Source organism: Protopterus annectens, chromosome 9.part0 (genome assembly GCF_019279795.1).
Source record: "Protopterus annectens isolate FY-2018-M chromosome 9.part0, PAN1.0, whole genome shotgun sequence".
Classification (NCBI taxonomy): Eukaryota; Metazoa; Chordata; order Ceratodontiformes; family Protopteridae; genus Protopterus; species Protopterus annectens.
This window is the reverse complement of record NC_056743.1, coordinates 1,425,853,462-1,425,869,589: the sequence shown is the minus strand read 5'-3', so window position 1 is coordinate 1,425,869,589 and position 16,128 is coordinate 1,425,853,462. Positions and strand designations below refer to the sequence as shown.

Here is a 16,128-nt window from a genome sequence, read left to right as displayed (position 1 = left end):
CCAGCATGGTGCCAGTTCTTCTACTGTCAAAGTTCAGTTGGCTGCTATTTCTCATTTTCATGTGGGTGAGAATTCTGCATCCTTGGCATCTTCTAGGCTGTGTAAAGCCTTTATTAAAGGTATGTTTTTGTTTCCGAGCCCTGGTCGCCCCGCCTTTCGAGCCTGCCACGACTGCTGATCTAAAATTTCTATTGTGGAAAACTGCCTTTCTGGTCACTATTACCTCTGCTAGAAGGGTTTCGGAATTACAGGCCTTGTCCATAAAATTCCTGTACATGATTTTTCATAAAGATAAGAGTTTCCCTTCGAACCAACCCATCTTTTCCTCCTAAGGTGGCATCACCAGTCAATATTAATCAGACTATAAATTTGCCTGTGTTTTTTCCCAATTTTACCAACAGGATGGAATACAAACTACACATGTTGGATGTTCACAGACAGTTACGATTCTATTTACACAGGACAAAAATTTTTCGTAAATCTGATTGTTTGTCTCGTTCTATAGACCCTTTTTGGGCAAACCTATTTCCAAGGTCACTATAGCTAGGTGGATTTCTTCATGCATCCTGCAGGTCTGTAAGGACAAAGGCATGTCTTCTCCAGGTCAGGTTAAAGCTCATTCCACTAGGTCCATGGCTACATCTGCAGCTTTCTAGTCTAGGGTGTCTTTGGATGACGTTTGCTCAGCAGCTACTTGGTCCTCATCTCATACATTTATCTCCCATTACAAATTTGATTTGACATCTAGAAGGAGAGCATCCTTTGGCTCCACGGTGTTCAGGAATATCCTTCCATGAGGGCCACCCAGGTGTTTAGTAGCTGGGGACTCTGTCCCACAGGTTGAAGATCAGATTAAGTAAACTACTTCATATGAAGAAGTTATGTACTCACCATAACGTGCCATCTGAGTAGTTGTACTTCATTTGTCTTCAACCATCCCTCCCTCCTTCCCCCGGACCTTTGGCGCATGTTCAGCCTATGGGCTGTAGTATAGGTCACAAGTGTATTATCAGGTAGGGTTATAAATGTAAGTTCAGCAAATTCGATCTGGGGATGGAAGGCAAGGGAGATGTATTATGGGTAAGAGGAGGAGTCTGGAGCTTGGAGCTGATGCTAGTAATCTTTGCCGGCTCGGATCCGATACAGATCCGTATTCCCACAGGTTGAAGACAAATGAAGTACAACTACTCAAATGGAACGTTATGGTGAGTACATAACTTCATTTTTCTCAGCACTTGTCAGCATATCTATTCCCGTCTTTAAATTGGCTTACTGTCTCACTCTATCTCTATCTCTCTCTCTCTGTAGATATCCGCACCCCAGGAAAGGTTGTACTCCACATGGATTGGGTAAGATGTAGAACATTTTGTTCACTGGCCTGAAGTGGCTTTTGTGTCGATACATTTAGACATTGTAAACATATTTAACTTTATCTGTATGTGGTTACTGTGATTTTGAAGTAGATTGCCATGTTTTCCCTCCTTTTTTTTTACACATACTTGCTGGTCATGATGTAGCATATTAAAAATGTATACCTAATTGACCTTTTTTTCTTGCTGAGATGACTGTATATTTTGTATAAATTTTTATTTTGTATTGGCGGTAGTTGTAAAATTTCATGTCGTTATTGCAGATTTCCCTCTGCCTTATCTTGTTACTCTAAGATTTTGTTGTGTTTTGACCATGGCTGTTTACTGGTTTCTTATGCACTACTTCCACATGTTTTACTCTCCCTACAGGGGCTCTATTCTTGCATCCCTGGACACATTTAAGAAGATGTGGGTGTCTAAGAAAGAGTATGAGGAGGATGGAGCAAGAGCTATTCACAGGAAGACATTTTAAATTATATTTTGGGAATAATGCTGTCCCACTGGTCCGATGCCATGGTTAAACTCTTCCAGTCCAGGTTGATGCTGATTTGGCCGTCAAAAGTCCAGTCTGTATGATCCAGTCTTGACTACGAAGGCACCAGTCATTGATCTTTGCTTGTCCCTCAGAAAACAAACAATAAGCAAGAGTTCTACATTCTCCAGAATGTCAACTTTACATTTGATTTGTTTGAAGATCCCTTTAGTCACAAGATGGCAAGACATTGCAAAGTACAAAAAAAGTGGACCTTTTTTTTTGTTGTCACAATGAGGGCTTTATTTATTTTTCAGATTTTTTTTTTAATTTAATTGGAAAAGTGTCTTAGAAGTGTGGTAGTTGGATTACTTATATAATGCACTCTTCAGAAGTGTTGCCTTGCATAACTGTCAAGTTTTGAAGCTACCAACATTTGGTTCAGGATCCTTGCTGACAGTGAATTCAGTTACATTTCTTGACTCTGCTGATGTTTTAACATCCATGTGTTCTATGTTGCCAATTTCATATCCACTTTATATATTTTGTTCCTGTATTTTGATTCTTCTTTCTGTGCGGAGCAGCATGTATGAAATTTTAACCCACTCTTCTGCCTGTTTGGTGAAATGTATATGCTTCATTTAAAAGCATTTCTTCAGTAGCAGGTTGTTTTACTGTAAAGGGCTTGGATGCCATGTCCATAGGGCAACAGGAACTGCAGGGAGAATGTCTGCATTAATATTACCTGCAGAAATTGCCCTCGTAGTTACATAGGTGGTCCAAAATGCTGCTTTAGGAAATGAAGATGAGTGATTTAAGGAATTTCTGACATGCAAGGGGTATTACAAATAGGAGTATAGGAGAATAGGAGCCCTCCACTTCCTGTAGCAGTATTACTGTAACTTTGCTCACTACAATTACTCCATCTTAAAGCAAAGGCACACCTTTTGCAAAGCACTTGAGATAGATGCCTTCAGTAAAAAACAGTTCCTTAACTGCTGGGCTTGTGGAATATTAGATGATTAATTTAAAGCATTCCATGGCTCTTTGATTTTAGGCAGTTTCCTTTAAAAGTGTCAGTGAAAATTTGAAGAAATGAAACCATATGCTCATCAGTTATTAAAGGTACATATGTAAATGTGTATGTATTTTATGGTTTTATTCCAGTCCTCTGAAGCAAAACAAGATGTACTAGTACTTTTCAGATGCTGGAAGTTTTTATCACCCTCACATTGTCATCCTCATCAAGAAAATGATCATTTGTCATTGTTTTACCATTTACCAATGGAAATGTGTAGAAGCTTCATCTTGATATATTGCTTTTGCTATTTCTGTACAGCAAGTGATTTTCCAACAAAGCAAGATGTGTGTCATAAAGCTTACTGCTGCAGTAGAGTTCATAAGTCAAGGGAAATAGCTGCAGGCCTGCTGTCACAGCTTTGGAAGCTCATTTCAGACCAGTGCTTAGAAGAAAGGAAAGATCAGTCTATCATCTCCAGCTCTTTTTGCTGTGATACAGGTGTTTGGCAGATTTACTTCTGCAGAGAATTTGGACTTCTCATGTCTTGGAACAAAAGTATGCTTTAGGTTATTGTATGTTATCTTTAGATGTTGTAGTTGTTACATTGCTGTGTATTGTCACTGCTTTAGACTGAGAGTTTGCTGGCCGGTAATGTCACTGGTAAAGACTACCAAGTGTGACCTTGGTAGGCAACCTTCATTTTTTTAACCTGATTCGGATCACCCATTTAAAATGTGCAGAGTGTACTTTACCTTTACAGAGAAAACTTTGAAAATTAGGGTTGAATTGTTAACAGCCTGTTTAGGCCAGTGACAGCTTGACTCCAGGCCACACCTCTCAACTGTACAGATTTTCACAGAATGTCAGATTTATGGCTCTTATTTTTGATCTGTTCCCCATAAAATCTGTGGTTTTCTAGCAAATCACAGAGGACTGAAGACAGACACTTCAGTTTGACTCCATAACCTTAAGAAAATTCATGCTAATGCAAACCTATTATTCTATCAACTTTTCAAGTTTGTAAGAGCAGTTTTTAGAATCTGTCCCTATTTTCAGGCTTTATCCAGATTTTTGACTATAAGGTTGAGAGGTATGCTCCAGGTGTGTCCATTTGCTTGAAGTTGGCAGTACCTTTCTCCATGTTGAGCTGAAGAAGGAAAGAATGGAGAAGATGCTTACCTGTGAAGCAGCTGAGGTGTTTGAGGTTTTAATCACCTTAGTAGATCTGAAGAGAACTCTGGTTCCACAGAAGCACCATTTGGTTAACCTCCCCAACCAGGAAGATGAAAGAAAAAAAACATTTGTTTATGCCTGTTTGAAGGCTAAGAGCAGGGATAAGGCCACTGCAACCTTTTCCTGTTTCTACTTCTAGTCTTACATTGGCTAGGGGAAATATTGCAACAGCAAAAGAATATATCCCCATACTGTATGTGCACAAGATTTCAGGCTCATTGACCATAATTGCTGTGTCCTGTAAGCCATTTTCCACCTGACTGAGATCAATAGTTGGGCCCAGGGAGAGCAGTCCCACTGCCAGTTTACTCTGGCCCTTTTTGGTTACGAAACATTTGCTGAAACGTATGTTGCTGTGTGGCAGTAGACTGTGATAAGCTAGCTTATAATTATTTTCCCTTGGGCTATAGTACATACGAGTCGTCCCTATCTGATTCCATCACCCCAGAGCATCTTCTTTCAAAGAGACACTCAACCTGATAAAGGAGCTCTTCCAGAGAAGGTCCAAACAACACCAGACTCGTCAAGGTACAAGGATTTGTTTAGGTTTTATCAGCCTAAATATACAGCCATCCATTCATTGATTGGGTGTTTTGGGGACATCTTTGAAAATGCATCCCTGAAACCAGATTCTTAGCACCTGACCTAAAAAAAAATAATAAAATAACATTTATAGAGTTGGGGGAAAAGATTAAATACCAGTATGAAAAGCTGAAGAGTAGACCCAGTAGTCTTTTTTTTTTTTTTTTTTTTTTTTTTTTGGAAAGGGATTTAAGAGATTGGCTTTCACAAGTAGCATTGCCGAATGACAGGTAATGCAGAATTTTAGACCATTTTTACCAAAAAGATGCATTAAATTATCAGTTGTGGGTATCAGGGCTGTTAATTGCCAGACCTCTATTTTTCAACTTCAGGGGGCCCATACTGTAGCAGATGAACTTGGTGGCAGAGTCCCTTGCAGACTCTGCACAGAATCTGAAGATTTCAAAACTCATTCAAACATGGTGAGCATTCTGTAAAGTATGGATATGATGCCAGTGATGCATCTGCCATGGCTGTTTAATCCTGCTTTGCTCAGGATTCACCCCCTCACAAGAGCTTCAAGAACCAAATTCTAAATGCCCTCCCCATTGATAGACATTTGTTCTTTGGTCCTGTTGCTCAAGAAGTCTTTACAAAAATAGAAGAACAAGGCAAGGCAGTGCAAAAAATTGACTTTTTCATCCACCCTTCCCCAAATACAGTAGAAAGTATCCCCCTAAGTCCTGACCTTTCTGTGGAAGAAAGCCAGGGTGATCAGGCACCATAAAGGAAAGCCTTTGAAAAGGATAACTGAAGAGATGGAAGAGGGGGAGTAGACAGCAAGGAAGAGGAGTGTAACGGGCATTCCATTGCAAAGAATTCATCCACCAGTTGTGACTGGAAGGCAGACACTCTCCCATTCCTTTTAATCTTTAGCTTAAGGACAGTGTTCACAACACCATGGTTAAACTTGTTGCCAGATTCCTGAATAAGAATAATAGTATCAAGCTACCAAACAGAGTTCTATACCTTCACCCTTTTCAGTGAAATACCTCATATCCCCAGGACTGGTGGTAGACCAGCTGTTGTCCAGTCTGGCTGTAGATCAGATGCTTTCCATAGAAAAGGGTTAAGGGTTTACCCAAAGCTTTTCCAGGGCTAAGAAAAGATGAACCCTGGAAACCCATCCTTGATCTTTCTTTATCGAGTCATAGCTTCTTAATAAGCTCACAGCCATTGTGAAGCTCAGCTACAACACCCAGTACTGATGGAAGATTAACAATGTCTCCCTTTAAGTAGATATTTTTTTTACGTGTCAGGTAAAATTTTCTGAGGACCCAGCCAGTTGTCCATGCTGATTTTAAAGGTGTTTATAGAAGTGTTCCGCTTAATATGTAAAAAAACAGCCATTTCTATAAACTGAGAATATATTGAGCTAGGAACCTGTCATGCTGTTTGTTGGTGTTGATATGGTAGTATAGATTTAGGTCCCTAGAGCAAGTTTCTGCTTAACCAGTGTTTTGGTTTAGGTTAAGGAGTTCAAAGAGTGGTGGGTCATTCGAAGCACAGAAAGCTAAGCAGAGATTACCCCTCAGGACTCTGACACTGAGTAGGACAGAGCTTTTTATCTGTTCAGTTAGTTAAGCGTACTGAGAACCATGATCCTTTGGACAAAGAAATGTTGAGGTCTCTTGAGTTGGCTTGGATGCTTGGCTAGGTATATGCCAAAGGGGAAATTGTATTCAGTGATCCTAATAAGGGAAGGATAAAGTGGGACTGCAGTTTCTTTGAGGCTTGTAAGCGCAAGCCCTAGAATTACAATAGAAAAGTCTAAAACTATAGGTGATTAGTAAATGTCATCCGTCATTGTTCTTTTATAACTGCTGTTTGCATAGAGGGCAGGCTTGCGGCATCTCCTGATGCCACCACACACCTGAACTTGTATGTACCAACTCAGAGAGCCCTATACTTTGGAGAAAATTAATATTCTGAGAAACATCAGTTACTCAGTATATGGAGGTGTGCATTTTGGTCATCCAGGCTTGCAATTCCAGGGTTCCCACTAATGTATCTTGGAATATCAAAGTTATCCTTCTTTGAACCTTGAGGAGATACCCACAAAGGATAAATGGTGCAAGGTAGAAGGCTTTTCTTTCAACCACAGAGACATGGTAGTCAAACCAGGGTCTGTTATCGACTAATGTACCAAAGTCCCTGACAGTTATTTGTTTTAAGAGACAAGTTGTCTTTATGGTGAGTGGAAGTAGTGTTTCAGTTACCAAAGGAAACTATACTATGTATCTTGGCACTGAAGGTAAGAATTAAAACCAAGCATTTATTCAGTCTAGCCCTTACTGGAGAATTTGCGTATCAGAATGGGAGGGATTTGATGACTGCCCCCAGTTTGCAGTCATTTGCAATATAGGTTAGCTGTAGTCCATTAATAATCTGCTTTTATGTCATAGAAGTATATACCTAAGAGGAGATAGACCAGGACAAAGCCCTTTAGGACACTGCTGGTGATGTTTTTCTATCAAGAACAAGCACCTCTGACTTTATTGGCATGAGTTTTGTCAAATAGCCATTTACCTATTCAGAAAACTATAGATGTGTTAACATTGAATTGGAGGGGTTTCATCCTTCTCTGTAATCTTTAAGAAAGTTTCTCAGAGTCAAGAAGTTAAAGATGCATGTTGTCTTATCCTTGTTAGTGTTTCAGGCCTCCTTGGTAATTCTGGATGTGAAAGACACTTGCTTCCACATCCCATTCTTCCCAGGGCACAAGAGATTCCTCAGCCTTCAACACAAAACCCTTCATTTCACCTCCTTGCCCTTCGGGCTGTCCACTGCTTCCAGGATATTTATTAAATGATTGACAGTTTTCTTTACTTACATTTTATTCAGGGCAATTGATAGCTATCCTTATCTGGCTGACTACCTGCTGACCTGATCTTGACTACCTGCTGGCAACAACTGCTGAACGACTTCAAACGTTTTATATTTCTTTCATGATGATCTTGGAGATCTCCATCAGCTACCAGAAGTAAAAACTGCAACCCTTCAAAATCAGGTTATTGCTGGGTGTGCTCCTGGATATTGTTCAGTGCATACTTTTTTTCCTCTTGAAAAGCTATCACTCTTCAATTATTTTTCCCCTAAACTTTGCTTGGCCATATCACAGAGGGTGACAGTGAGGGCCTTGGAATTCACAACTACAGCTGTCTTGCAAGTATTGCTTGCCAAAATCTATGTGGAAAGTAATGTTTTTTCAGGAACCTGTAGGTACAGCACCTTAACCCCTGTAGATTTCCCCCTTTTCCTGATCCTAACCATCTGTAAGGAGTTTCTTATCCTTCCCTCCACCAAAAAGCATGAAGAACTTAACCTCATATGCCTCAGACCTAGCTCAGGGAGCCCATGCAGAGCACAAAGACAGTGAGACCCAGTCACAGATATGCCACCATAGTGCTTTGTGATATCATGATTCAAGGAGACAACTTCTCTCCTGCCCTTGATGCAGTGATGGCAATGGACCTGGTGTTGTAATAGAGCCTGTTCCTAACACATTTCATCTGAAGCCAGCCAGATAAGCAGCCTGCTGGGCAGATCCATAGTAAGTCCAAGAAAGGAACCTTTGAACAAAATGTCTTCAGGCTAATCGAGTTGATGTGGAAAACCCCTTAGAACCACTCTCTGTGATCCTTTCCAAAACTGACAGATCAGGAAAATTTGTTCCAGAGTAGTAAATGACATTTCAATCAGCTGGAAAAAAGTCTGGTTTATGCTTCTGTCACCCCCAGACACCCCCCACCTCCAGCTCAGATAGCCATGTCTTTCTCTTATTATGCAGGTCTAAAGAGAAAATCCCTGACACTTTGCATCCTGCTGACTCAGCCAGGGGAGAGGGGGTACACTAATAAATCCATATGTTTTTTGTCACAGCATGATAACCTGGAAGATAGGAATCTGATCCCAAATTGAGAAACCTTTAAACCAGGTTACATTCTTAAGGAAATTTGGCACCAGAAATTTTTATTAAGGCAAATAGAAAAGATTTGCTGCGTACTACTAATCTGACAAGATTGACCCATTATCAGCTTCAGTACAGCAAGTTCTTAGCTGCCTGTACTCTATATAATTCAGAACTAGCTTATTGTTTCTGTTAAGGTCCCCCTTACAGCCATCTCATCTTTTCTTCCCAGAGTCCCATCTCTGTCCACACTTCCAAAACCCAACTTTTTTGGGTTACCCCTTATCTTAAGCCATCCATAAACTCAGTGTAATGGGCCTGGGACGTAAACGTTATGGAAAAGCAGCACCATGTTTTGAACGAGATCGATTATGCCATAAAATTCATCTTATGGAGGGCCACTTCCATTGCGCCTGTTGCTTCCTGCTAAGTAGGTTGCTTAAACTTCAGTCTTATGTAGCATCTGACTGTTCTGTGTTTTTTCACATGGACAGACAAACCTTGAGGACAAGCCCATGTCTCTTACCTAGTGTAGTCTCAACTCAAATTCATTTAACTTAACTTTAACTTAGTCTTTTTCTTTAAGCCTCAAAAGATAGGGGAAAGAATTTGACATTCCTTGAACATGCACAGACAGTTGAGAACTTGGCAAGAACCAAATAACAGAAAAGGTCTGACCACTTGTTTGTTTTAGTTGGGTCTTCAGCAAAGCAGTATCTAAGTAGACCTTTTCTAAATAGCTAGCTAACCACATTATGTTTTTTTATGGACATTATGGTAAACATTTGAACCATAAAGTAAAAGCTCTTTCTACTAAGGCAGCAGCTACATTTGGTACTATTTTTGCACAGGACATTTCAGCCCCCTGGTAAAAGAGTGGGAATGAAACAAAGTAGAACTAGAAAGTCAGTGACAACTTAGCTGCCTTCAGAGGAGTGTGTAAACGGACAGTTTACCCATTTTTGCTGTTCGGAGAGTAACTTTTAGACACCGAGTCATTATACATGACCCTTTTATAGACAAAAGAGCACAATCATAATTGTTTGTGCTAGCCTTACTAGGATATCACAAAAAAGAACCAGAAATGAAGCAGTCCTCTCTCCCTTTTCCATCCACCCAGTGTCTGTCTGATGTCTGCATCATGAGAAGACCACCAGCCTTCTGGGTAATGTGCAACGGTCTGGGAATACTTCCAGTCACTGTGAAATATGCTTGTGGCTAATTCCCTTGGTTACCTAATTCTGCTAAGGCACTGAACCCCAGACAGGAACAACTACTGCTGTGGTAAGTCGCCATTGTATTTACCATGAGTTGTTGGTAGTGAACATATTACTGACGCACATTTACAAAACTCGAGTTACAGTGGTTCTAAAGTTTGTCTAGAGTGCTGAATGCTTGCACATTTGACAAATTTGTGAAGTTAGACATGTTAGTTTATGAAACCCTGTAAACAGTTTAAGTAATGAATGAGGCACAGTTGTAGAGACATTCCAGGTTTATAATGATAGATTGTAACTTAACGTTCTGACCTTAGCAGGCTTTCTGAAGAAGAGGAGAGGAGTAAAACCCTCATCATAACCCATATCCAGGCAGAATTTGGGTGCTGTAGGAGCTAACCAGGGAAAGTAGACTTGTGCATCCTGAGAGAAAGGAGGGAGCCCTATCATTCACTGCATGTCTGAAAATTAGCAGAAGTATGTGAAGAATCATTCCTCCTGTGTGTATGCTTAGGTGATGGCACCTCCTCTGGTGGCTGCAAGATGGACAACTTGTAAAGGCAAGATTGATAACTTGAAAGGCAGTGAGGACAGAGAGTGTATAGGAAAACAAAAGAATGTGCTATCTTCAGCTTTTCCCACTATGTCTTGATTATTTGCAGATGTTATACGAGGGTTTCTGAGCTTTGGACGCAAGAAGGATGGACCTTTCCATCACTGGCTTTGTAGAAAAATGCATAGTAAAAGAACTTTTTTGAAGTTTTAGGGAATTTGGTTAATGATGCTAATTTCAGTGCACACTTCATTGTGGATTAATGAATTATGCTACTAATGACATCAGTAGAGACCTGTACAGGTAAATATGTTTACTTTAGTAGTTGATCTATGAACAATGTAAGTGACCAGCCCAAAGTAAGCTGGCTTGGGAGGAGAGAAGACCAGTGCCGTATGAGCTTTATGTAAACAATTGCAGCCAGGTGTCCAAGTAGAGACTATCCAGATGGTAAGGAATAGTGACTGGCTAGGACGCACATCTTTTTTATGTATGGGTATAGGATTCATAGTGCCCATGCATTTTGGAAATTGAAACTCTGTAGGGCCATAACTGAAATTAAGTTGGAATACCTTAGTGTTATTACTATCCCAGATCATCAGTTGCCTAATTGTCTTGAAATGTGTTTCAGTCCATGTTACTGGATGCACAACCCAGTAAACATCACATTCCATGTTATTGTTTTGTTAGTGAGAAACACTATTGTTGAAATATACAGACTGAAATAGCATTTTGTGCCTTTGTACTCCCTGGGTGTTTGCTAGGTTAATCCTCTGCAAACGTACTAATCCGTGACTGAACAGTGTAGTCTGCCCCAAGATTGCCAAAAGTTGGAAAATGACATATATCCACTGACCTGTGGCAGAAATTAATTTTTGGCAGAATCTTTTTCTTTATTGTCTCCATGCCTGCCAGTCATTAAGTCCCCCTCCCCATGTTGCTTAAGCTCATTTGTTCCATAGTACAAGGGTAAAAGCTGCTTGGGAGGACCATCATCCATTCAGATGTGGAGGTAGTTTATGTTCTCACCACCATCCCAGCAAGGAGGACATTTCTTTTAGGGCCCACCCTGCCCTTTAGTGGCTTAGCTGAGCACCCTAGTTATGGGGCATCCTACTGTCGGCTTTTGAATGTATGTGCTTTCACCCAAAAGATGAGAACTGCCTTTACTAGCTTAGGATCACTAAAACTATGCCTGCAGTCCTGAACTGTTCAATGCTGTGCATCCTCCACTTGTGTAGTGGTGATCATCCAGTGGGAAACAGAGCTCCTTCTTCTGACCTTGGATGGGTGAGCCAACTCCAGCCACTGATGCTCATCAGCTTTTGCTTTACTCCAGCTGCTAGTCAGCCTTTAGTCATCTGGATCGTAGTCTAGTCTGTACTGCAGAGCCAGGCAGTTTTTGGCAATACTTGATGTATTTCCATCAACCATTTCTACATCAGCATAGATTCATTAGTCAAGCTTATGACCTACTCGCCTTCAAGAAGCTTTACTACCTTAAACCACGTTGTATTTTGTAATTCCTCTGTAAATATTAAGATAGTTTTTAAAGGAAGTTGATGATTGACCAAGTCCGACACTACAGACAGTCCAGTTAACATCGCAAACAGTGATCTAAATCTACTCTTACAAATAAATAAGACAAAGTAGGGATAGAATTATCATGCAGTGCATATCCCCATCTAGCAGAATGCTCTTTTTCAAGTTAAGCAGTGTGACACACTCAATTTAAAAAGGAGCTAGACAACTGGATTGGGTGTTCACAAATTTACTGCTGGTATTACAGGCTTGGTCCTTCTTGAAATGAGAATCTGGGCTTAAGGGTTGAGTACTAGCAAGGTGGAAATGGCCTTGAGGGTCAGTTGCCTTGTAACATCTCTTATAACCTCTTGTGATTGTGAGGGGGAGCTTATTTCATAATCTTTGATGGTGTGTAATATATCTGTCCCTTTTTTCTGTTATTTGTTATTGGAAGCATTTTCCGCAAGCTGACTAGGCATTGTCATCTTGAACATCTTAAGAGGTGAAATCTAAGCAACTTTCCATTCTGCTGCAGTAAAAAGTAAAGGCTAGGAAAAGTCAGAGGTTTTAAGAATTCATTCAGCTGTGGAGAATAACTTTAAACAAGTGGTGCGTCACTCCATTAGCCTGATGCGTGTATTGGTGAAATTTTCATGCTGGCAAAAAAAGGTTCACATTCTCATATCGGTTATAACTTTGCTTTTAGATGATTAGATAAAACCATGATATGTATACTTTGATTCTGCTTGATTATGTTAAAATTGAAGCATTCATGAGAATTTAGTGAACTGGCATTTGCTGCAAAATCCAAAACTAGAATAATAGTCCATCACTGACTGGAAGGGATTAACATTGCTACAAAACATTTAAATTGTATAGAGTGGAGAGGGGAAGATGTGGAAGGGGTTGAACTGCATGGGCCTGGGTAGGGTTTTAATTCACAAGGGCACCTTGCATTCTTGTCCTGCCTGTATACTGAGACACATGCACATACATATACTCATGTATATTCCAATGACCTGGCTACATGTAAAGTGTGTCCAACATCGAATCTGAAAGTGAGTGCTTTGGAAACAAATAAATATATTATATGTTCTCTTGACTGAAATGTACAATAATTTAAAGTAGTTTTCTGTAATTTTCTTTCTTTTTTTGGAAAATTCTAAATAGAATTGATAAATGAACCATATTGTCTCTCAACCTTTATGTCTAGGGCTAAATTTCTGCACTGAAAACTAAACTGTAATGCTGGTCTTCAGGTCTAGTGTACAAGTGAGTCAGATTGCCTCTTGCTTTCTGTGTTTGTAAAGTTAATGAATTACTACACTGGAAACCAAAATGGAAAATGGGTGTTTGGGTCTAGTACGCAATTGTTCAAGAAACACACGTAATGCATTTGACAAGAAAAAGCAACAGTCTTAACATCTTTTTTTAACCAGTCAACAATATAAACAGTTCAACATAAAACTGATTAACTCATTCACAGCTCTACCACTCTCTTTTCTAGACTCTTTTAGCACTCAGAGCTCTGTATGGCTTTGACAATTTTGAAGGTTACATTCCTTAAGTAATCAGTTTACCAATAATATACAGCATATGAAAGGGCAAGGTATAAGAAGCACAGGGAAACTGATTAATCCAGAATTTTTACCACTTTGTTCCATTTGAGTTATATTTTCATACCTGAGTGAGCTATATGTTATAGTCGGACATAAAGTGAACTGATAGCAAGTGTATTTCTCTCTTTCTCACTCTCTATGAAGCTATGTATTATGTTTTGTGCATGAGGAATATTATAGTATAACACCAGGTGAAACCTAAGATGAAGTGAAAGAAATTTCATTGATACCCACACTGTAAGTTGTACAGCCTGAGAGATGGTAAATGATTGTTTTTTGTTAATTGTGCAGCTGGATATAATTTCATATTTCTGTAATTATTTCAGTAAACAAGCGCTCAGGGGTTTCCTGCAGTCATGGTAAAATGCAAGTCTCCTGAACAAAAAGTGCTGCAAACATGATATGTCTTGGTTATAATAGTTCCCAAGGTATGAAAAGTTGTTTGGGAAAAATTTTGAAAAAATACCTTTCCGGATTTTTTTTAAATTAAAATATGCTACTACAGTCAAAAGACTAGGAATGTGCCTGCTTACCTGGCACTATAAAGACTTTTTTCTACAAATGTTGTTTTTTTTTTTTTTAATTATACCCTTTTTAATCACATTTTCTGTTCACAAGATATTTACATTTGTTTGGCTTATTTTTTAATTGGATTTGTTTTTAGAAAATGTTCAAAAATAAGTGTGTAAGCTGCTTGGAGGTGTGACATTCCATAGCAATTAGGTATGAATGGGGGAAAAGTTACCACTGCTGAATTTTCCTCTTTTTCTGATGCAGTATCTCAGGCATCTGTTACTAATTAACAGTAACCAGTACTTTTTAAATTCTTAGATTAGCTCAACAGCCAGTGTTTTACCAACATTTTAGTAATAATTTTGGGTTTTAATACTTCCCCTTACATATGCATATCAAACATTTAAGCTTAATACAAACATAACAAATGGGATTATGATAGTTTCTGATGGTAAACACTTTATATGTATACCTCTCAACTGTCCAGATTTTTGTCTCATATTTTTGGTCTTTTCTTCATAAAATTTGTGGTTTTCTGGTAAATCACTGAGGATTGAAGTCACTAAATGACACACATTTGAGTTTCAAACTTTATATCCGTCAGAAAATGCATGCTAATGCAAAACCTGTTCTAGTAACTTTTGGAGCTTATAAGAGCAATATTTAAATTCTATTCCCATTTTTAGGTCATTGCCCCCCACCCCACCCTTTATTTTACACTTTTTGTCCAGATTTCTTGCACTAAGAGGTTGAGAGGTATGCTTGTGTGTTTGAGGAGTAGATGCCAAGAAACTCAGTGAGTGCGAAGCCCAAGAAATGAATCTTGGCAGGGATATCAAAAAACACACAATAAAGAGTTATGATTGGAAACCTAAGTGTAATCTTTGTAGTGTATGGTGCTTTGTCCTCTCTATGTACTGCTAGTTACAGGTGAAAAAGCTTAGTGTTTTATCAGCTTTGAAAGCCAGTAAAGTTGTTTGCCATTGCTGTCAGGCATCACAGTGCTCATCTTATTTGTTTAAGAATTCTGGGGGGAGAGAGGATCAAAACGAGGGTTTTTTTTTTTAAGTATTTTCTAATTCACTTAAAATAGAACAGGTTTCCCATCAATATGCATTTTCTGAATAGTACAAAGTATGAAACAAATTCTGCCATTTTTGACGGACTGTCATTCTCTTTATTTACCAGAAAAAAAAATGACTAATAGTAGAGAAAAATTAGTCGAACTGTGGAACAGCTGAGGGTCATTGACAGCATACTGAAACAAACCTGTTTTACCTTCTTTTTCTCTTCCTTGCTAAGTGGCACTGTCCACTGCTAGTCCGTAGTTCAAAAACATTATTATAACAGAGTACTAATTGTGAATGCCGTGCCCCGGCCCAGCAGTCAAGGAGCCTCAATCCTCACCACTAACACCAGAGGAAAGGATAACAAATACACACAGTAAAGTACAATTTCCCTTAAGTGCATACAGAGATCAGTCAGTCTGGGGCTGGTTGCTCCCCAGGTCCCCAGTAAGACTCCCCACTGGCACAGCTATAGGGTCCAGATCTCAGCCTAGCTAGCAAGCTAACCTCCAGTACCCTCTCTGTCCCACCATTGCTTCGTGTCCCTGCCCAGGTAGCAGACACACCACACACACTTTGAGTTAAGTATTTATACAACTTCACAGACACTCCTGAGAAAAGCTGACACAGATTCTCCAGCTGTGCCCCTTTACCCAGACTATACAGTAGTAATTTCTGCCACCACCAGCTGATACTTATCAGCTACCCAAAAGCCCTTAAAAGGGTGTCCAATTATTACTGTGCAATATTATTATCCAATTGGTAATATGACTAATCAGTCTAAGGCTTATTAGAGTGGACTTGTACAATAAACGCTATAAATATGCAATGTACTCTAGAGCTTACTTTACTCTACACAAACCAGACACAGGTAAAAGGTTTTAAAATGTTTAATAATAAATAATTAAAAACACAAGACAATACTACTACACCACAGTGATATCTAAGAGTTCAGAGATCACACAAACTTAAAACAATACAATAGGAAAGTTCTGATAACAGAAAAACAGTCTAACTTTCTTCTAAGTTCCTAGCTATTACTACAAG

General features: G+C 39.3%; 1 protein-coding gene across 2 annotated transcripts in view; it reads left to right on the top strand.

Annotated features, from left to right (window-relative positions):
- Positions 1-12,984, top strand: part of LOC122812105 (beta-centractin) — a 695,723-nt gene extending 682,739 nt beyond the window's left edge. The window contains exons 10-12 of one of the 2 annotated variants that reach the window (XR_006366336.1): positions 1,309-1,349; positions 1,740-7,249; positions 7,291-12,984. Coding sequence is in view for 1 of the 2 variants with exons in the window: in XM_044084387.1 (XP_043940322.1) it covers positions 1,309-1,349; positions 1,740-1,842 (144 nt within the window). In the remaining variant the exon portion in view is untranslated. Of the gene's footprint in view, positions 1-1,308; positions 1,350-1,739 lie in introns of both variants that reach the window. The other variant, XM_044084387.1, reaches the window with a different exon arrangement.
- The last annotated feature ends 3,144 nt before the right edge of the window (positions 12,985-16,128 follow it).